Here is a 20907-nt window from a genome sequence, read left to right on the forward strand (position 1 = left end):
CAAGCTACTCAGGAGCGCGGTACTTCTTCCCGGGCTAGGAGCTCTGCCCGGAGTACTTCCGCTCCGCTAGCTCCGCCCCGGAAGTCGCCTTTCATTGGCTCCGGACCGGGGTGGGGGCGGAACCTCGGAGCTGCCGGAAGTGGTTCGGCGGCTGCGCGCCCCGGGCTGGGCCCGTGCTCGCTGCAGCCCCTGCAACCCCGGCTCCCGAGCTCGCCGGCGCGCCGGGCGGGGCCTCGCCATGACCAGCGAGCTGGACATCTTCGTGGGGAACACGACCCTTATCGACGAGGAGGTGTATCGTCTCTGGCTGGACGGTTATTCGGGTCCGTGAGGCGGGCGGGCGGGGCGGTTGTTTGCCTGGGAGAAGGGGCGGGGCCAGGCCTGGGCCTCCTGGAGGGTTAGCGGGCCGGGGGCCAGGAAGACGGGGTGGAGAAAGATTGGGGCTGGAGCCTCTGGAGGGCTTGATCCTCGTGCCCCCCACTCTCCAGTGAACGACGCGGTGGCTCTGCGAGTGCGCTCGGGAATCCTGGAACAGACGGGCGCCACGGCAGGGGTGCTGCAGAGCGACACTATGGACCACTACCGAACCTTTCACATGCTCGAGCGCCTGCTGCACGCACCGCCCAAGCTGCTGCACCAGCTCATCTTCCAGATCCCTCCTTCCCGCCAGGCGCTGCTCATTGAGAGGTGCGCACCCGGTGTGGGTGTTGGGGTCCTCCATCAAGCAGTCTGACCTATATTCATTTTGCAGGCGCAACCTGAGGCCCAGGGAGGGACGGAACTTCCCCCAGGAACCCAGAAAGTTGAGAGAAGGGAACAACTCAGGCCCCCTTTTCCCTCCTTTATGAAGGGTCAGTGGGGTCCTCTGCCTCTACAAGGTACTACACCTTCGACGAGGCCTTTGTTCGGGAGGTCCTGGGCAAGAAGTTATCCAAGGGCACTAAGAAAGACCTGGATGACATCAGCACCAAAACAGGCATCACGCTTAAGAGTTGCCGCAGACAGGTGAGAGCTGATCCACACGTGTGTCACATCCCATAGAGTTCACTCATTCCCTCCATTCCTTTCGACAGGTCTTGTTTTTTGTTCCTTTTATATGGCCAGATCTGACTCTGGCTTCCCTTGATTATATACTTTCATGGGCTCCCATTGCCTCCAAGGTAGCAGGTGTACTATTAGTCTTGACCATCAGATTTCCTCTGCAGATCAAATCTTTCTAGGCTTGCTTTGCTCCCAAGCTGGCTGTAAATTGTTATTACTTGGAAGGTATTGTTCTAGGCCACATCTGCCATTTTAATTGCAGGGCATGGCACTGGATTCTGCTTTCTCCACAAGCCTTTTTGGTAGTGCCCGCGAGTAGTAATCCTTCTGGGCCTCTGGTACCTTTCCTTAGTGTCCATTATGAGCTTTCCATGCACAGCTTGGCATTTGCTTATTTTGTGTAATTTGGATTAACCTGGGAGAATTCATTTTGGTTCAAGCTCAGAGAGAACCAGAGAGCAAGGCTAAAATGGGGCTGAATTAATAGTAGAAAATAATGTTTATTCAAGACTGGATGACACAGGCTGGGAATGTGGCTTAGTGGTAGAGTGGTACCAGCATGCATGAAGCCCTGGGTTTATTCCTCAGTACCTTATACACAGAAAAAACTGGAAGGGTACTGTGGCTCAAGTGGTAGAGTGCTAGCCTTGAACAAAAGAAGCTCAATGACAGTGCTCAGGTTCCAAGTTCAAGCCCCAGAACTGGCAAAAAAAGAAAGAAAGAAAGAAAGAAAGAAAGAAAGAAAGAAAGAGAGAAAAGATCAGATGGCAGAAGCAAACAAACATCTGTTGATAACTGCTAGTAATAACTAATAAAAGTGACATAACTGGTGCTCAAGAAATAGCTACCAACTGGAGTGGTAGACAGGAGAGAGAGGGGTACTGAGTGAGCCATTTATTGGGGAGTATCTATTGACCAGCTTCTCTCCTCCACTAACTGCCCTGCAGTTTGACAACTTTAAACGAGTCTTCAAAGTGGTAGAGGAAATGCGGGGCTCCTTGGTGGATAACATTCAGCAACACTTTCTCCTCTCCGATCGGTTGGCAAGGTGAGAGGCTAACCATCTTCCATCTGCACATGCCTTTCCTGGTGCTCGAGCCTGGTACACTTCACCTCCTTTCAACCTCCTGGCTGTGCTGGGGAGATGGATTGATGGATATCCCACTTCTTTTGGTGGTTAGTGGGAGATAAAAGTCCTTGGGAGGGGCCGGAGTTTGGCCTAGTGGTTAAAGTGCTTGTGGTAGAGCTCTGGCCTTGAGAAAGTCCAAGGACAGTGCTCAGGCCCTGAGCTCAAGCCCAGGACTGGCAAAAAAAAAAAAAAAAAAAAAAAAAGTCCTTGGGATTTTTCTCCCCAGCTGCCTTTGAACGCTGTGTCCTCAGATCTCAGCCTCCTGAGTAACTAGGATCACAGGCGTAAGCCACTGCACTCCGCATTATCTCACTTGTGATCTGTACTAAGGATCAGGCTGACTTGGGTTCAGATCCTAGGCTGGTTATTTTCCATCTGGGCTCGTGTGAGATAACATTAGACACCTAGGAAGCGTGCAGTCAGGATAGCTGGTGCCATCTCTTAGGAAACTGGGCAAAACCTTCTCTCTGCACTGTTGAAGAGGCCCATGAGGGATAATTTATGGAAGGGATGCACAGCGGGGAAAGAAAGAAGCTAGAATCCAGATGTCCAGCCAGGGTTACAGGAGGGGGCTGCTTGCCAAGAAGAAAACTGACTTCTTTAGTCCTACAGTACATATTGAGTGAGATTAATATGAAGCCATCATTGTAGGCCTAGTAAGAAGGGGTTTCAGGTTCTGAGAGGACGCACACTGTTCCCTGTCTACAGGGACTACGCAGCCATTGTCTTCTTTGCCAACAACCGCTTTGAGACAGGGAAGAAAAAGCTCCAGTATCTGAGCTTTGGCGACTTTGCCTTCTGTGCTGAGCTCATGATCCAGAACTGGACCCTTGGAGCCGTCGGTGAGGCCCCCACCGACCCAGGTGCCTGGATCCTTCCCACCCTCTCAAGGCCTGGTTTCTTACCAGCAGTTCCTTTTCTATCTCTCTTAAGTCTCCATATCTTTTCTTCAGGTCTCCACCCAGACCCTCTCTGCTTATATAGTCTAGTTTTCCCCATTCTACCTTGTCTGTAGACCAAGGGCTCCCTCTGCCTGGGGCGTGTTAGTCCACCTATGAGACCCTGTTTCTTCTTCTGTTCTGTGGGGTGCAAGGAGGTGGTGGTTGAGGAAGGCTCTGGATGACGTGGCTGAGTTTATCACTCACCACATCTTCTTTCACACAGACTCCCAGGTGGATGACATGGACGTGGACTTAGACAAAGAATTTCTCCAGGACTTGAAGGAACTCAAGGTGCTGGTGGCTGATAAGGATCTTCTGGACTTGCATAAGAGGTGACCTGGGGATTCTGTGGGAACACAACCTGAAGCAGGGGCAGAGGTGACTGTAGGTGTGCCTTTCTCTTTTCCTCAGCCTGGTGTGTACTGCCCTCCGGGGGAAGCTTGGTGTCTTCTCTGAAATGGAAACCAACTTCAAGGTCTTGAGCCCTTTCAGCCTCTCCCCTGGGCAATCTTCAGCTTCTTTGTTCCTATTCTAGGTTGGCCAGCAGATGGCACTGCTGCTCCCTGTCCACTTGTAAACAAAGGGACATGTTGATAGAGGGAGGTGTATAGAATTGGGGACGGACCTGCCCTTTCCCAGCCTCCATGCGCAGCCCCCAGAACTCCTTGGTTCCTTGCCCCACAGAATCTGTCCCGAGGACTGGTGAATGTTGCTGCCAAGCTGACTCACAATAAGGATGTCAGAGACCTGTTTGTGGACCTGGTGGAAAAGGTGAGCAGGGCTGCCTGCTCCCCTCTGATTCACACCTGTGCTCTCTCCAAGTTGTACTGGAGATGGTAAATGTTCCTTTGGGCCCACAGTTTGTGGAACCCTGCCGCTCTGACCACTGGCCATTGAATGATGTACGGCTTTTCCTGAATCAGTATTCAGCATCTGTCCATTCCCTGGATGGCTTCCGGTGAGAAACCACAGACCTCCTGTCCAGCTTGTCATGGCCCCCACCAGCCAGCCTCCTGGGGCCTCACCCTCCCCACCCCCTACCCCCCACACTTGTGCATGCTTAGGGATCCTCATGTGTTGCTTCCAGAGTGTAAGTCTCTGGCTCTAACCCCTTAAATTCTGTGTTGCCTGGGACACATAGATTAACCTCTCTTTGCCTCAGTTTCTTCACGTAAACTGAGACAGTAAGTGAAAAATCATAGAATTAATGACTTGTGGATGTAACTCAGTAATGTAGTACTTAATGTAGCATATGCAGTGCACTGAGTTTAATCGCCAGCAACACCAACTGCTAGTGGCTCACACCTGTAATCCTAGCTACTCAGGAGGCCGAGATCTGAGGATCACGGTTCAGTCCTAGCCCAGGTAAGAAAGTCTGTGAGACTCTTATCTCCAGTTAAGCACCAAAAAAGCCAGCAAGTGGAGCTGTGGCTCAAGTGGTAGATTGCTAGCCATGAACAACAAAGCTCAGGGACAGCACCCAGACCTTGGGTTCAAGCTCCAGGACTGGCACCAAAAACCTTTTTTTGGTTTGTTTTTTGTTTTATGGGGATTGATTAAGGTGTAGGAAACACTTGTAGCCATCTCAAGCTCAAGGTTGAAGTGAACGTGTGTGTATCACTGTTGCCGCTTTCATTACAGGCACCAGGCCCTCTGGGATCGCTATATGGGCACCCTCTGTGGCTGCCTCCTGCGCCTTTATCATGACTGAGGCCCCCTCCCTCCATCCTGAATACAGAGACAATAAAGTTGCCATGAGTTTGCCATCAGTCCTGGTTCCTGGGAGGAGCTCACAGGCCCGTGGGCAGCGTGGGAATGTACCCTGAGTGCTGTGGCCTTTGAGCATGAGGATTCGGTAAACACCAGCCCCGCAGGGTCCGGGTCAGGTCAGGGTAGTCTGTGCTCCTGGTTGCTCCTGGTCTGCCCTCTCCAGATCACAGCTGAATCTACTAAAGGGCCAGAGGTGTTATCTTGGTTTATTTGAGCCATATAGATAAGACAGGCAAAAACCTCACGGTGGGGTTGGCAAGGAAGACAGCTGGTATGCAGAAGAGGCTGAGGGGTGGCTGCCCTGCTCAGGGAGGGCAGATGACTTTGTGCTTCTTAGGTGGTTTGTCCACGCGGGCTGTGAGTGGGTACTTGGTGATACCACAGGCATTGCTCCCCTTGTGGAGCCGAAAGAAGCCCTAGAAAGTTTAGGGACATGAGGGCCAGAAGGCGGAAGGTGCCGCCCCTCCCCCATTGACTGAGACTCACCTTCTCACCCCACTGGGTACCCCAGGAGTTCTTCAGGATCCAGAATGAGGTGGGACGTCTGGGGCGGCAAGACTGGGACGATACTGTCTTTGCCTGCTTTGTCTTTTCTTCCTTGCCTTTACCAAAACCCACCAGCAGGACAGAATGGTCCACGTGTCGAGGGTCACAGGTGGTGCTTGTAGCTTTGATCACACCCTTTTGGTAATGCTGGTGGAGGGGGAGGGCTGGATTTAGGGTCCCCTTCCTCACATGGCCCTCCCTCAACTCTCTGCCCCACTTACCTTTAGTAGCACCTTGTTGATGGTCACTGTGATAGGCCCCTGGGTGGCCAGGTACTGAGCAATTACTGGAGATAGAGTGCCGTCAGGCTCTGCTGCTCTTTTTTCTTTTCTTTTTTTTTTTTTTGCCAGTCCTGGGCTTGAGCTCAGGGCCTGAGCACTGTCCTTGGACTTTCTCAAGGCTAGAGCTCTACCACTTGAGCCTCAGCACCACTTCCAGCTTTTTTCTATATGTGGTACCGAGGAATCGAACCCGGGTCTTCATGCATGCTAGGCAAGCACTTTAACCACTAGGCCAAACTCCCGGCCCCGCTCAGCTGCTCTTGGCACACAGGCATGTCCATTGTATCAGTGTCACTGTCTTTTTCCCATATCACCATTTGCCTCTCCCCCACTATCTGTAGCCAGGTCTGTCTGCCTCTGTCCTGGCGCTTCCCCCTCCCCCACGTCCACACCCAACCTTACTTTCTTCGTTGTCTCTCAGCATGATGAAATCCTGGATCCAGGCCACCTTCTTGTACTTCTCGGCCAGGCACCTGGCGTGTTTGTGTTTGGCATGGCCTGTGTATGGGTAGTCCCTTTCACTGGCCAGACCACCTGGCAACAAGAAGAGAAGGGGAGACCCTTGGCTCCTGGGCACTCTGCAGTCACCCAGCAAGAGCAAGTACTCACTGTTGTTGAGGACAGTTATGAATGCATCCCAGACGAAGCCCCCCTCGCAGCCATCTCCACAGCGGCCACAGTCGAGCAGCTCTAGGGCAGAAAGGGACAGGCAGCAGGCTCTTGGTCTTCCTTCCCTCTTCCCCATCCCCCTCTCCCCAGTGTACCTTGCACAGAGACTTCCACAGGCTGGCCGGACCTGATGCCCCACTGGGCCTCAATGTTGCCTGCTGCTGCCATGGCCCAGCAGCACCCACAGCTTTCCTGGTGGGTTAGGTAGAGAGTAGAATAAGTGGGGTGTCCTAAGTCTTGACACTCTTCTAGCCCTCGGCTGGGTGGGGCACATACCTGGTTTTTGACAGATGAGATGATGCCACGTGCCTTCCGCCAGTCACAAGTGTGGGGCATTGGCATCCCCCACTCTTCAGAGCCTACCTTCCTCTCCATACTGGTTTCTCCTCCAGCTGCTCTCCAGTGCCCATAGAGCTGATCAAACTCCTCCTCTGGAAACAGAGCCATAGGAGTCACAGATTTGACCCCGCCTCCCGGCTCCCCACCGCCCCAGTTGGGGAGCTTGAACTCAGGGTTCTGGATACTGTCCCTGAGCTTTTTTACTCAAGGCTAGCTCTTTACCACTTTGAGTCACAGCTCCATTTCTGGTTTTTTGAGTGGTTAATTGGAGGTAAAAGCCTTTCTTGCCTGGCTGGCTTTAAACCAGGACACTCAGATCTGAGCCTCCTAAGTAGCTAGGATTATAGGGGTGAGCCACAGCACGTGGCTATTCCACTGGATACATTCTCCCATTCCGGCTAAGCACCTCCCTACTCATTGGCATATCTGTGGTGGGTGCATCAGACAGAGATACTGAGTCCTCTAGCCTGGCCCCTGAGCTGGCTGGGATGCAGGCCAGCAGGGTTCCTGCCCTGAACTCTGGATTTGGGACAGACATTTAGTTTAGTGCTTCAAGTGGACATTCTGTTCTGTTTATCTTCCTGTATCCCTAGAAAATTCCTTTGTTCACTGCATACTGGCCAGGGGAGCCTCAGTACCTGTGAGGTCACTGAACGGAGTCACCCCAAACTCAGCTGTGCCCAAGTCTTCTTCTTGTAGACGCTGAGCCTGGATCAGGTTGTGGGCAAAGATGTCCAGACGGCGAGCATACTCTAGACCAAAATGGGTTTGTCTCAGACGGACTCCCTGGTGGCAGGAAGTGGCCACTGGCTAGGCTTCCGGCCACCCACCTCCACTAGGGGAGCACAGACTCCTTTTCTGTAGCCCCCACGCTTTCCACTGCTTACACTGGGCCCAGGAAGTGGTTATCCAGTTACTTAAGTGTTAAGATGTGCCCACCCTGAGGAGACCAAGCCAGGGGTTCCGAGGCAGTGACTCAGTGGGGAAATTGAGTGGGTAAGTAGGCTACCACCTTGCCCACCTTCTCTTCACGCCTCACGTCACAGCTCTAAAGCTAGAGGGGGAGGGGAGGGCGTAGTCTTACACAGACGAGAGACCTAGAGAGAAGGGAGGAGCAGAGCCTCGGCTCTTGGAATGGGGGGGTGACAAGGAATCCCATCACGGGCATGGGGGGCTTGGTGACAACTCCTCACTAGATAGTAGTCCCCTGCCCATGCTTGTAATCCTGGGAGTTGGCTGAGGAGCCAGAGGATTCTCCGAGGCTGGGGCAGATGCCAGTCAGCCCTTGTGAGGCATCAAGGCACGGGACAATCCTGCGCTCACCCATTCCCTGGAGACGCGAATGGGTACAACTCCAGCCCTGCTCTCCTGCTGGGGGGGCTGCACCAACCCTACTCCCCATCCTGAGCCTCCAAACCGCTGGCCAGCCCTAGGGCTTGAACTTGGCGCCTGGCTGCTGTTTGTGAGCTTTTTCTGCTCAAGGGAGTGTTCTACCACTGAGCCACAGCTCCATTTCCGGCTTTTTGGTGCTTAATTGGAGATAAAGAGTTTCAGACTTACCTTCTTGTCCTGACTAGCTTTAAATTGCAGTCCTTACATCGCCCCCTTCTGAATAGCTAGAATTACAAGTGTGACTACCAATGCCTTGCTCAAGTTCTTCACTTCAAATGGGGTGTTTGAACTAGAAATATATGTGCCCCCATGGTACCTGTTGGGTTTGAGTAACTCCGGTTGAACTGGATCTGAAACAGCTTGAAGACTTCTTTCAGCTCCAGCGGCTGGGGACCAGGGACCTGGGGCAGAATAGCAGGGAGTGGAGTGAGGGTAGATAGAACTCATTGCTGGGTGTCTACCTTAGCTGCAACCCTGCAAGGATTGGGCATGGCAGATGTCTCCCCCTTAAGTAGCTCCCTCTGAGAAATGGGGGCCAGCCAGCTGTTTCAGAAGAGGAGACTCCGGCCGTGGGATCAGCAGAGGAGAATGTGTGAGGAACAGGTTGGCCACACTTACCTGAGCTCCAAGGGAATCCCTGATGTCCTGGGCATGGCCTGTCACCAACAGGACCAGGAGGCAGGAGAGCTGGACTGTCAGCACCATGGTGGTTCAGCCTTGAGTGCTGAATGCAGGGGCAGGAAGCTATGCAGATCAGGTTGGAGGGGGTGGAGCTGGGGAAACCACCAAGGGCCTTCAAGGTGGGGGTAGCAGGGGGACCCTAGAGCATGTATGTGGGCTGCCTGCAGGACATTTAGATCTGCTTGGCCTCTTTCCATCTTTTTGTCAATTCCACTCATTTCAGGGCAGTTCTGGGGAAACAATTTGGAACTGTTGTTCAGGAGACTGGAAGGCAGATCTAAGGTGGACAGTAACAATATATAGATGTGATGGAAAACCTATGGGGAATAGGCCAAAGACCCCTGGTGACCAGTGCAGCCGGGCGCTGTGGCTCATACCTGAATCCTGGCTACCCAGGAGGCTTGAGATCTGAGGATTGGGTTTCAAAGCCACCCCGGGCATTAAATTCCGTGAGATTCTTATCTCCAACTAACCACTAGGAAACCGGAAGTGGCACTGTTGCTCCATGGGTAAGGTGGTAGCCTTGAGCTGAAGAGCTCAGGGACAGCATCCAGGCCTAGAGTTCCTCTCATGACTGACAAAAAGAAAAAAAAAAGATAATGACCAGTGCCCTCTTAATACCTACTCTTGTTCCTATGAAGCTCAGCCATCTCCTACCAGAAGCTTCCTCAGCTGGCTGCCAATAGCTCACTGCTATTCTAGCTACTCAGGAGGCTGAGATCTGAGGATTTTAGTTCAAAGACAGCCAAGCAGTAAAGTCTGTGGGATTTTTTTTTTTTTCTGGTCCTAAGTCTTAAACTCTGGGTCTTAGCACTCTTCATGATCGCCATGAGCTTTTTTGCACAAGTGTAGCACCCTGCCATTTGAGCTACAGCTCCAATACTGGGTTTTGATGGATTTTAATGGATATCACAGTCTGGAATTCACAGCCTATAATCCTAGCTATTCAGGAATCTGAGATCTGAGGATCACGGTTTGAAGTCAGCTCAGGCAGGAAAGTCCATGGGACTTTTCAGAGGGGATGGTCAGTGTATGGCCTAAACTCAGGACCTGGGTGCTGTCTTTTTTTTTGTCATGGGGCTTGAGCTCTGGCCTGGGCCCTGTTCCTGAGCTCTTCAGCTCAGGTCTAGTGATCTACCACATTGAACCACAGTGCCACTTCAGGTTTTCTGGCGGTTAATTGGAGATAAGAGTCTCACACTGGCTTTGAACCGTGGTCCTCAGATTTCAGCCTCTTGAGTAGCTAGGATTGTAGGTATGAGCCACTGATGCCCACCTTGTGACACTTTTTTTTTATCTCCAATTAATCACAGAAAAAGCCAGAAGTAGCACTGTGGCTTGAGTGGTAGAGTACTAGCCTTGAGCAAAAAGGAGGTTAGGGACAGTGCCCAAGCCTAGTTTGAGCCCCTGGACCCGCAAAGTTAAAAGCAAAACAACAGCAATAAAAAAATAGAAAACCACTCATGGCTCGTGGACTTTCTTGCCTAGGGCTGGCTTCAAATTGTGATTCTCAGTTCTCAGCCTTCTCAGTGGTAAGGCATTATTAGCCACTGGTGCCTAGCTTCTGTGATATTCTTGTTTTTGCTTTTCTTGGTGGTGGGGCTTGGACTCTGGGTCTGGGCACTGTCCATGAGCTCTTCAGCTCAAGGCTACTGCCCTACCCCAGGCCTGGGCACTGTCCCTGAGCTCTTCAGCTCAAGGCTACCACCTTATCTCTTGAGCCATAGCCCCACTTCCCATTTTCTGGTAGTTAATTGGAGATAAGAGTCTCAGGGTCTTTAGTGCTCGGGCTGGCTTTGAACCTCGATCCTCAGATCTCAGCCTCCTGAATGGCTAGGATTATAGGCGTGAGCCACCGTGCCAGGCTCTTCTGTGATACTCATCTCTAAACACCAAAAATCCAGAAGTGGAGCTGTGGCTCAAACGGTAGACCACCAACCTTAAGCAAAAAACTTAAAGGATAATACCCAGGCCTTGAGTTCACGTCCTAGTACCAACACACACCCCCCCACACACAGAATTTTCTCTGCTCCCCAGCTCTAATGTAGCCACCCATAGCCCCATGAGCTCTTTCCACACCTATCTGCCTCCCAGCCACAGCAGAAGTCTCCGGTTCATCAAGGCACTGGTGGCTCACACCTGTCCTCCCAGCTACTCCAGAGGCTGACATCTGAGGATTGCATTTTGAATGGAGGAAGGAAAGTCCTAGAGATTCTTATCTCCTTTAACCACAAGAAAACCAAGCCTGGGGCTATGGCTCAAGTGGTAGAGTGATAGCCTGCACAAGGCTCAGGAACAGCTCACCACACACACACACACACCCCTCAATGTCTCTTGCCCAGGATGGCCCTTGGGGGTCACTGAAGCCTTCTGAGAAGGCAATTCAAAGTAGCAAGTTTTCTTGTGCCTAAGCACAAAGTGAGAGGTTCTGCTTCAAGTTTGAGACACTAAGGGTATAATCATTCCTCTCCTCACTCTGTCTCATCTCTATATGGCAGCCACAATTCTGTTTGAAGTTGGAATGAAATGGCAGTTGGATACCCTTCAGCCTGGCCAGCTGTTCACATGGTGGCTTCTTTTTTTTTTTTTTTTTTCCTTTGCCAGTCCTGGGGCTTGAGCTCAGGGCCTGAGCACTGTCCTTGGGTTTTCTCAAAGCTAGCATTCTACCACTTGAGCCTCAGCACCACTTCTGGCTTTTTTCTATGTATGTAGTACCGAGGAATTGAACCCAGGTCTTTGTGCCTGCTAGGCAAGCACTCTACCACTAGGCCAAACTCCAGGCCCCACATGGTGGTTTCTTTACACTGATATGAGACTAATCCTAATGCTAGTCTTCCAGCCACGTGATCTGTGAAAGGGAATGATAACAGAATCCCATTCCTAGGTGGCAAGATTGAATGAGGTCCTTGCCACTTCCTGGAATGGTTAAATATAGATAATCAGGTGAGGGTGAGAATTTTTTTCCCCTCCTTTTTCTTTCTCTCTCCTTTTTTAGGTAAGTCATGGCGCTTGAATGCTAGGCTTGTACACTGCCCCTTAACTTTTTCACTCAAGGCTAGTGCTCTACAACTCGAGCCACAACTCAATTCTGACTATTTATTTTGGTGTTTAATTAGGAGATGAGTCTTATGGACTTTCCCACCCAGGCTAGTTTCAAACTGCTGTTTTCTGATCTCAGCTTTCTGAGAAGTTACAGACATGAGCCACCAGCTCCTGGCCACGTCTGACTTGGTTTACTTAGTGCATTGTTTTCAATATTCACACATATTGTAGCAGTATCAGCATTTCAGTCCTTTTTTTGTGTGTGAATTAAAAAATGGACAGACTAAAATTTGTATATTTTTCCGAGGGTAGGCCTTGGCTTTTCTCCACATTGGGCCTCATAGTACTGCTACCAGTACTGCATACAGATGTCTCTGCATGTAAATGTTTTCTGTTCTTCCCAGAGGTGAAATGGTTGGGTTGTGTAACATTTTGAGAAATTCCCAGAGCATTTTCTAAAGTGTTAACACCAGGGCCAGGATCATTGCCTAGTGCTTGCCTAGCATGCATGAAACCCTGGGATCGATTCCTCAATGCCACCTACACAGAAAAAGCCACAAGTGGCACTATGGCTCCAGTGGTAGAGTATTAGCCTTGAGAAAGCCCAAGGACAGTACCCAGGCCCTGAGTTCAAGCCCCAGGACTGGCAAAAAAAAAAAAAAAAAAGAAGCGTTATACCAGCTTATATTTTCCAGTATAGGAGGAACAGCCTAGCTCATTTCCAGTACAGAGGCTTCCCCAGTGCTGGGAGGGCACAGGCGTGTGCCACAATCGATTATGATTTTTAACCCTGGCCCAGTGGCTGGGGGGCCTTGGGCAGTGGGAAGCACTAGCTCAGTAGTTTTCCTTGAACCCCAAGGGCTCACACCTTGGCTGCCACCTGCACCCTGGCTCCTCCCGGCACAGCCCCTCCTCGGTGCCGCCTTGGAAGCGAAGGCAGAGACAAGCAAGGATAGGGAAGTATGGGCAAGGCCGGGGCAGGCCGCGCCGTCCCCGCTCGCAGACGGGCAGGTGCGGGGGATCCCTGGACACGCAGCGCTTTCCCGTCTGGCCCGCCCTGAGACGTGGGCAGGCGAGGCCACGCCCCTTCCCGGGCTCGGCCACGCCCCCGGCCTGGGTTCCGCCCCCCAGGCCTGGCCGCCGCCGGGGGCGGAGGCGGAAACCCGGCGGGGGCCGTGGGTGAGAAGCGGGCGGGAAGGCCCTGGCACCCGGCCCCGGGCGTCCTGCGCGCCCGCGGGGGGGCTTGCCAGCCTTTCTTAGGGGCTTCCATTCATTGGGGGGGGACACAGGGAAATTGCTGCCCCCGCCCCCAAACAGTCTCAACTTTGAGCCCGGGAGGCGTGGGGGGCGCGGGCCGAGGGCGGAGGATGGACGGCTGTGCTCCGGTGGACGTCTCCTGCCTGGGCCAGCGTCCGCACGCCCTCAGTTTGAGGACCACCTGGGAGCCCGGAATAAGCTCTTGAGGGAGGAGAGCGAGGGTTTGGAGCCCCCCGAGTGAGCGGTGGGCGTGGGTGCCCGGCCCCCCGTGGGACGCAGGAGGGGGCGCACAGGGTGCGGCTCGGGGAGCAGGCTAGGTGGGGAAGGTGTGCAGGACATTGTGAGTGAGGGTCTAGGGACCCCTCCAGGTGAGCCTGGGCGCCAGGCACCGAGGTCAAGACCGAGCGCCGGGGGCCCTGGCTGGGTGCCGGGAGGCGGCTCCGGCCCGGGCAGCGCCGCGGGGGACCGGGTGGGGGCCTGTGGCCGGCTGGGGGCGGAGAAGCGGGGGTCGGGGTCCCTCCCCCTGGCGCGGGCTCAGGAATCCGCCGAAGGGCGGGCGGAGGCGCCGGGGTGGGCCGCGCCGGGCGGGGGGCGCTTCCTGGGGCCGCGCGTCCAGGGAGCTGCGCCGTCCGCCCGTCCGTCCGCTGCCCGCGGGCACTGCCGAGGTCCACAGAGCCGCTGGGCGCCGCGGGCCCAAGTGAGTTTCCGTCCACGGGGGAGGGCGGGCCCCGGCGTCCTCGAGTCGGCCCGGCGCAGGACCGAGAGGCCTGCGCGCGGCGGCTCACAGCGCAGGGGCACTGGGCAGGGGCGGGGGGGCCTGGGACCCCGGCCGGCGAGGGCAGACGGCCCCAGCCACGTTAGCCTCGGTGCCGAGCCCGAGCGGGACGCGCGCGCCTCGGCAGAGGCCCCTGACCCCGGCCCACCGCCTCCCCGCCTCAGGATGCTCCCCTTCGCCTCCTGCCTCAACGGCTCTCTACTGTTTTGGACGCTGCTGCTGCTGCTCCTGGGGGCAGCGTCTCCCCAGGAGTCCGAGGAACCGGAACCGGACAGCTATACGGTGGGGACCAGGGGGCCGCCGGCCTGGGATGGGACCGGCAGAGAGAGATGTTGGGCTGGGGTGGCAGCTGCCGGGAACCCTTCTCCCCTTCCTGGTCGGTCGGCGGAGGCTATTGTTTGGGTCGGGCGGGAGGGTGGCAGGGCTCAGGCCCTGTGGTCGCTGGCTGGCTGGAGGAGACCTGGAATGAGCCCTGGCCACCTCTGGTTTCCTTCCAGGAATGCACAGATGGCTATGCGTGGGATCCAGAGAGGCAGCACTGCCGGGGTGAGTTCCTGGAGGAAACACCAGCCCCAGGAACCGGCCTGGGGTTCAGGGGTTACCCCCACCTCCAACAACTGCAGCCACAGCCTAATTGCCTGTCCTCTGCCCAGCTCTGTCGGGCCTAGGCCAGCTCTGGTTCTCTGGGGTCTCAATTAGAAGTAGCTCTTCCTCCCTGAAACCCGGGAGACCCTGCATCTACCCCTTCCCAGCAGGCAAGAGGGCAACTGGGCACTGCCCAGGAGAGCCAGGCTGCATACATCTCTCTCAACCATTCTTAATCCTGTAACCTAGGAGAGCAGTTCCACAGGAAAGGGTCAGAGGCCTGCCCATTATTCTTGGGTTAAGCTAGGGCCACTTTGAAGCAGAACAATGGGGACAAATAGGGAACAGGGGCCCCACTTGCAGCCCTGACAGGTCCCGGGGAAGCAGGCATCCTTACCCAGCTTAGAGAAGGCCGAGCCAGGCTCCTGCCTCTCACTACCTCCAGGGCCAGCCCAGATGACTGGCTGTGCCCAGCAGGCCTCTCTCTGCAGATGTCAACGAGTGCCTGACCATTCCTGAGGCCTGCAAGGGCGAAATGAAGTGTATCAACCATTACGGGGGCTACTTGTGCCTGCCCCGCTCGGCCGCTGTCATCAATGACCTACATGGAGAGGGACCCCCACCACCAGTGCCCCCTGCTCAACACCCCAACCCCTGTCCACCAGGATATGAGCCGGATGAACAGGAGAGCTGCGTGGGTGAGTGCCGGCCACTCTGGTACCCGGGTTTCCAGACCTGATCCTCCCTTGCTTTAAAGATCACTCTGCTCTTCAGGGAGGCATCCCCACTCTCGTTCAGAGCCCCACTGCCACGGGCAGCCACTGGGACTTTCCTTACTCCCGGTGAAGACACACCAGAGCTCTGCCCCCAGCTTCTGCCTTTGCCTGCTTTCTGATCGCTATCCCACCTGAGAAAGCCATGGGCCTTGAAGTGAAGGTGCTGGTGTCAGTGATATTAGGTGATAGGTAGGCAGAGCCATGTTTCCTCTGCTCCCCTCATCTGGGGGTGCCTCTGTAGGCTTCCAGGCTGGTGAGTGGTTATTTGTGCTGTGGAGAGGATTCAATTCTTGTGCTCATGCTAGTCACCCGGGTGCCTGTGTGAATATCGTCTGGTGTGTGTCACCTCTCGTGCTGGTAGACATGGGTTTGTGGTCAGAGCTGAGTGCTGTCTTCCGCAGATGTGGATGAGTGCACCCAGGCTTTGCATGACTGTCGTCCCAGCCAGGACTGCCATAACTTACCGGGCTCCTTCCAGTGTACCTGCCCCGATGGCTACCGCAAGATCGGGCCAGAGTGTGTGGGTGAGTCTGTGGCGTCCCAGGACTGTATGTGGACAGGGGGCATGTCAAGGCTGGCCTGCTCTGGCCCAGGCCTAATCCAGCTCCTCAGGCAAAGACAAGACCATGGGTACGGAAGCCTTGAGTTCCAGTTGACCAAGGCCCATCCTGACTTCTGCCCTCCTCACTCTTCCTCCATCGCAGATGTAGACGAGTGCCGCTATCGCTACTGCCAGCACCGCTGTGTGAACCTGCCTGGCTCCTTTCGCTGCCAGTGCGAGCCAGGCTTCCAGCTGGGGCCCAACAACCGCTCTTGTGTGGGTGAGGCTGGGCTGGGCCAGGCTCCTGGGTCCTGGGAAAGAAGGTGTGAGATGAGGGAACTCCCTTCCTGAGCTGAGCCTAAGTGGAGGGGGCTGGGGGCTGCTCCATTGCTTCCACCCCTTCCAACCGTTTCCGGCACCTTCAGATGTGAATGAGTGTGAGATGGGGGCTCCGTGTGAGCAGCGTTGCTTCAACTCCTATGGGACCTTCCTGTGTCGCTGTCACCAGGGCTACGAGCTGCACCGGGACGGCTTCTCCTGCAGTGGTAGGTCCAAATCCTGCCCCGAGTTCCTGAAATTGCCCTTCCAGGCCTTCCAGTACGCCTGGCCACTGCCAGCCTCAGAGTTGTGTTTGACCCTTCCATGTCCCATTCTCCTTACCCATACACCACCACATCCTCTATCCTGTGCTGGTCACAGGACATTCCAGGACTGGTGGACACCTCAGGTGCAGTTAGCCTTCTTCCGAAGCTTGCTGGAGAGATAAGAAGATGTGGGTGCCATTCTTCCCAGCAGTCAGGCTGAGCGACATTTGAATCCTGCGCTAGGGCCCCCATATTTGTCTCTCTGAGCTTGAAATGGGTTGGTTGCGGGATGGATAGGGGCAGTGATAATAGACTGGCTTCATCAGCAGGTACAAGTTTGAGAGAACTTGGTTGAGAATTTGGTTTGTGCAAGGCACTCACTTTGCACACTTGACCCTATGTCATCCTCTCAACGGTCCTTTGACATAGGTATGATTTTGTTTTCCTTCCTCTGCAAAAGACATTAGTTTTGTTGGGAGAATTGTAATTAAAAAAAATCATTAAGGGCCGGGAGTTTGGCCTAGTGGTTAAAGTGCTTGCCTAGCATGCATGAAGACCCGGGTTCGATTCCTCGGTACCACATACATAGAAAAACGCCGGAAGTGGTGCTGAGGCTCAAGTGGTAGAGCTCTAGCCTTGAGAAAGTCCAAGGACAGTGCTCAGGCCCTGAGCTCAAGCCCAGGACTGGCAAAAAAAAAAAAAATCATTAAGTTCTGGGTGAACCAAGTACAGTATTCAATTTAGACAAAGTGACTTTACCTAAGTTCACACTCCAAGGATGAGACTTTTTTTTGTTGTTGTTGTTGGTCCTGGGCCTTGAACTCAGGGCCTGGGCACTGTTGTTGGGCTTCCTCAAGGCTAGAGCTCTACCACTTGAGCCACAGCACCGCTTCCAGTTTTCTTAGTTAATTGGAGATAAGAGTCTCCTGGACTTCCTGTCCCAGCTTGCTTTGAACAGCGATCCTCACATCTCATCTTCTTGAGTAGCTAGGATTGTAGGGGTGAGCCACCGGCGCCCAGCGCCTTTTTTTTTTTTTTTTTTTTTTGTAAAGTTAGTTGTGAGGCTTGAACTCAGGGTGTGGGTGCTGCCTCTGAGCCTCTTTGTGCTCCAGGCTAGCACTTTAGTACTTGAGCCAGTGCCGGCTTTTTCTGTGTATGTGATACTGAGGAATCAAACCCAGGGCTTCAAGCATGCTAGGCCAGCACTCTACCACTAAGCCACATTCCCAGTTCGGTTTTCTTAAAGTCCTAGGGAAGGTCAAGGTCTATATGGAGGCCTGAGCCAGCTTTCTTAGTCACATAATTGTTTTGTAGTACTGGGGATTGAACTCAGGGCCTAATATTAAATAAGCACATAGAATACCACAGAACTATACCTACGACCCTTGACTTATTTGTATGTGTTGGTATGGTGGCTTGAACTCAGGGACTGGGCACTGACCCTAGTCCCCTATCACTTGAACCGCAGTTCCACTTTCAGCTTTTTGCTGGTTAACTGGAGATAAGAGGCTTAACTTTCCTACCTGGTCTGGCTTTGAACTATGATGCTCAGATCTTAGCTTCCTGGTTAACTAGGTTTGTGGTATGCCTGACCCCTAACCTTTTTTTGGACCCTTTCTCCTCCAGAGCTTTGCAGGGCTCCTCTTGTCCTTTCTCATATTCTGGGCTTCCTCCTAATTTGGCCTATGGGACTCAATGGTGAGGGCTGCCCTTGCCCCAGTGTCCTCATCCCCACCCTCCTCCAGATACAGACGAGTGCAGCTACTCCAGTTACCTCTGCCAGTACCGCTGTGTCAATGAGCCAGGCCGCTTCTCCTGCCACTGCCCACAGGGCTACCAGCTGATGGCCACTCGGCTTTGCCAAGGTACAAGGGGCTGGGTGTTGGGCAGGCAAGGGTTTAGGGCTCATGTCTCTGATTTCAGCCCCTCTTCCCTGGTACAGACATTGATGAATGTGAATCAGGTGGACATCAGTGCTCTGAAGCCCAAACCTGTGTCAACTTCCACGGGGGATACCGCTGTGTGGACACCAATCGTTGCGTAGAACCCTATATCCAGGTGTCAGACAAGTGAGTCTCTGTGATGACAGGCTCCCATGGAAACAGTTCCCAGAAGACCTTGTAGCTGGCTAATGTGCCTAGGGGCTGGTGGGAGTTGTAGTTTTATGCTGGAAGTGGACAGACCCTCTTGGGATATGTTGAAGTGGATCTTTGGTGGATAGGCCAGAACTTTCAATGTGTTTCCCATCTTGGGGCCTCTAGCCGCTGCCTCTGCCCCGCCTCCAACCCCCTGTGTCGAGAGCAGCCTTCATCTATTGTGCACCGGTACATGAGCATCACCTCAGAGCGCAGCGTGCCTGCTGACGTGTTCCAGATACAGGCAACTTCTGTCTACCCTGGGGCCTACAATGCCTTTCAGATCCGCTCAGGAAACTCGCAGGGGGACTTCTACATTAGGGTAAGGTGCTCTCCTACTCACCCCCCAGCTAACACGCATAATCTAAGACATTATTCTAGGAGGAATGAGTGGGAGACTAGGCTGTTCTGCTATTTCCCACCCCAGGAGGCAGGAGTGGCGTGTGCAATGGAACATTCCCAGGGTACAAGCCTCTAAGACAGTTCCAGCAGGCAGCTGATCACTGGGTTTTGAGCCTCAGTATAGACCTCACCTACCTGGCCTTGAGTTCTTTACCCACAAAACAAGGAATGGCGTTGAGATTTGTGCAGGAGTTGGATTGGATCGACTTCTGCTGGTGAGCTAGCTGTGGCTGGCATGGGGCCAGGTGTGGCTCACAGTGCATGTGGGAGGGCCTCAAACCCCCACTTTTCATGCCTTAAGAGGCATTTGGCATCAGAGCTTGCTTTTCCTTTGCAAGTTGAATGCTTCAGGGCTGACAGTGTAGCTGAGTGATACAACATGCGCTTATGTACCAAGAGCCCTGGGTTTGATCTCTGGCACCAACAGAAGGAAGAAAAAATACTGATGACTTTGAAAGGGAGTCTAGTCTGCTCCAATTACGAAAGGCTCCATCATCCCCAAACTGGCCCTGAATCACCCGTTAATCTTAACTAGAAAAGAACTAGCTGAACTAACTGGAAGGGGTGGGGAAAGAAGCAGTGGGGATATTTTTTTGGGGGGGTGGGTGGGTAGAACCTCAGCATAGTGGGAGAGGAGATGCCTGGGTGATTAATACCCTGGCTAGGGCTGCCACAGGGCAGGGAAGTGACACTGGGGTAGGATCCTGCCTGGCACAAAGGCTGATGACCTTCATGTCCTGCCACCCACTGTGCCCTGCAGCAAATCAACAACGTCAGCGCCATGCTGGTCCTCGCCCGGCCAGTGACAGGCCCCCGGGAGTACGTGCTGGACCTGGAGATGGTCACCATGAACTCCCTCATGAGCTACCGGGCCAGTTCTGTACTGAGACTCACCGTCTTCGTGGGGGCCTACACCTTCTGAGGAAGGAGGGACCCTTAGTGAGGGGCCACCCGCCCTGTAGCCGAGGAGCCTGGGGCTCAGAGATGACTGTGTTCTGCTGAAAGGCAAGATGTTGTGAAGGACAGAAAGAAAGGCAATAAAGGGAGAAAGGAGGAGTCCTGGTGGCTGAGGTGGGCGGGTACCCTCAGCTTGGGGAAGGAGCCGGGCTTGGGAGAAGCAGGCCAAGTCCACCTGAAGGAAGCTGTGCGCAGCCTGCGGGTCTCCACTGAGGCTTCAGAATTACTCCAGGCAAGGAGGAAGTAATGGAATGTACAGAGCCCAGGCCCCATCCCGGCAACCAGCCTGGCTGATGTGCAGGGGGCTGGGAGACCTTGCCCACGACGTTGCCAGGATGCCCAGAGTCAGAATCCTAGCTCTGCCTCACACTAGGTATTCTTTAAGCCCTGCTAGCTCCCTGAGCCTGTTTCACAATCTACAAAATGAGGTGATGACTGTGAGTTCTTTCCTAGCTCCTCTTTTCAAAGTTATAGAATTTCGTATCAAAGGAACTTTTATTGGACCTACATAAAGTAGATTCAAAGCTACAGCGCCCATCGACTCCATCTCTCTGACATAGAAACTCCAGATTCTCCTGCCTCAGCCCCGCAAGTGCTTTTACAGGTGTGTGCCACCACACCTAGACAGGAGCTTGCTTTTGAAAGCACTGGGCAGGGCTAGAACTATAGCTTCGTGGTAGAGTGCTTGCCTCATGCCTAAGATGCAAAATGCTCTGGATTTCTCAGCACTGCAAAAACAAAACAAAAACCCCCGAAACACTACCTAGTCTCACTCCTAAGTTCTTGCATATTGTATAAGGGTCATTGGGCTTGGCATTTCCTCAACACAAAAGGCCACAGACAGTTTTTTTTTTTGTTTTGCAAGTCCTGGGCTTGAGCTCAACCATTTGAGCCTCAGCACCACTTCCGGCTTTTTTCTATGTATGTGGTACCGAGGAATCAAACCTGGATAGTCGTGCATGCTAGGCAAGCACTCTACCACTAGGCCAAACTCCCGGCCTTGTCCTTGGGTTTTCTTAAGATCAGAACTCTACCACTTGAGCCACAGCATCACTTCTGGCTTT

General features: G+C 53.7%; 3 protein-coding genes across 6 annotated transcripts; 2 read left to right on the forward strand and 1 right to left on the reverse strand.

Moving 5' to 3' along the window:
• Nucleotides 1–136: 136 nt before the first annotated feature.
• Nucleotides 137–4875, forward strand: Fibp (FGF1 intracellular binding protein). Of its 2 annotated transcripts, none has more exons than XM_090347335.1 (10): nt 137–323; nt 489–687; nt 879–1005; nt 1989–2089; nt 2879–3033; nt 3335–3443; nt 3523–3586; nt 3796–3882; nt 3972–4069; nt 4753–4875. In XM_090347335.1, exons 1-10 carry the CDS (start codon nt 239–241, stop codon nt 4820–4822), a joined length of 1095 nt encoding a protein of 364 aa, XP_090203461.1. In that variant the 5' UTR covers nt 137–238; the 3' UTR covers nt 4823–4875. The 2 variants fall into 2 exon arrangements, with proteins under 2 accessions (XP_090203461.1, XP_090203462.1); XM_090347336.1 differs by having other exon boundaries at nt 2879–3012.
• Nucleotides 4876–5060: 185 nt separating this feature from the next.
• Ctsw (cathepsin W) lies at nt 5061–8819 on the reverse strand. Of its 2 annotated transcripts, XM_090347334.1 has the most exons (10): nt 8727–8819; nt 8425–8509; nt 7355–7468; nt 6654–6808; nt 6473–6569; nt 6318–6398; nt 6111–6242; nt 5649–5713; nt 5368–5574; nt 5061–5297 (listed from the first exon to the last, which is right to left on the reverse strand). In XM_090347334.1, the coding sequence occupies exons 1-10, from the start codon at nt 8811–8813 to the stop codon at nt 5187–5189; spliced, it is 1134 nt and encodes a 377-aa protein (XP_090203460.1). In that variant the 5' UTR covers nt 8814–8819; the 3' UTR covers nt 5061–5186. The 2 variants fall into 2 exon arrangements, with proteins under 2 accessions (XP_090203460.1, XP_090203459.1); XM_090347333.1 differs by having other exon boundaries at nt 6111–6398.
• A 4634-nt stretch (nt 8820–13453) lies between these two features.
• Efemp2 (EGF-like fibulin extracellular matrix protein 2) lies at nt 13454–20046 on the forward strand. Of its 2 annotated transcripts, XR_016538011.1 has the most exons (12): nt 13703–13785; nt 14028–14145; nt 14361–14409; nt 14940–15146; nt 15626–15748; nt 15929–16045; nt 16191–16310; nt 18095–18214; nt 18292–18418; nt 18611–18806; nt 18912–19101; nt 19647–19730. XR_016538011.1 is itself a non-coding variant. In XM_090347337.1 (11 exons), exons 2-11 carry the CDS (start codon nt 14029–14031, stop codon nt 19806–19808), a joined length of 1338 nt encoding a protein of 445 aa, XP_090203463.1. In that variant the 5' UTR covers nt 13454–13785; nt 14028; the 3' UTR covers nt 19809–20046. The 2 variants fall into 2 exon arrangements, 1 of the variants encoding a protein (XP_090203463.1); XM_090347337.1 differs by lacking the exon at nt 18912–19101 and having other exon boundaries at nt 13454–13785; nt 19647–20046.
• Nucleotides 20047–20907: the final 861 nt, after the last annotated feature.

Source organism: Megascapheus bottae, chromosome 16 (genome assembly GCF_031878675.1).
Source record: "Megascapheus bottae isolate mThoBot1 chromosome 16, mThoBot2.hap1, whole genome shotgun sequence".
NCBI classification, from domain to species: Eukaryota; Metazoa; Chordata; class Mammalia; order Rodentia; family Geomyidae; genus Megascapheus; species Megascapheus bottae.

Excerpts from the sequence above, each read along its gene's own strand:
- Fibp (XM_090347335.1), top strand. The coding sequence starts at position 239 with ATGACCAGCGAGCTGGACATCTTCGTGGGGAACACGACCCTTATCGAC. Across the intron at positions 1,006-1,988 it reads TTAAGAGTTGCCGCAGACAG|TTTGACAACTTTAAACGAGT; the intron begins GTGAGAGCTGAT and ends ACTGCCCTGCAG. Across the intron at positions 2,090-2,878 it reads CTCTCCGATCGGTTGGCAAG|GGACTACGCAGCCATTGTCT; the intron begins GTGAGAGGCTAA and ends CCCTGTCTACAG.
- Ctsw (XM_090347333.1), bottom strand. The coding sequence starts at position 8,813 with ATGGTGCTGACAGTCCAGCTCTCCTGCCTCCTGGTCCTGTTGGTGACA. Across the intron at positions 8,510-8,726 it reads GGGATTCCCTTGGAGCTCAG|GTCCCTGGTCCCCAGCCGCT; the intron begins GTAAGTGTGGCC and ends ATTCTGCCCCAG. Across the intron at positions 6,399-6,472 it reads TGTGGAAGTCTCTGTGCAAG|AGCTGCTCGACTGTGGCCGC; the intron begins GTACACTGGGGA and ends TTTCTGCCCTAG.
- Efemp2 (XM_090347337.1), top strand. The coding sequence starts at position 14,029 with ATGCTCCCCTTCGCCTCCTGCCTCAACGGCTCTCTACTGTTTTGGACG. Across the intron at positions 18,215-18,291 it reads GGCCACTCGGCTTTGCCAAG|ACATTGATGAATGTGAATCA; the intron begins GTACAAGGGGCT and ends TCCCTGGTACAG. Across the intron at positions 18,419-18,610 it reads TATATCCAGGTGTCAGACAA|CCGCTGCCTCTGCCCCGCCT; the intron begins GTGAGTCTCTGT and ends TGGGGCCTCTAG.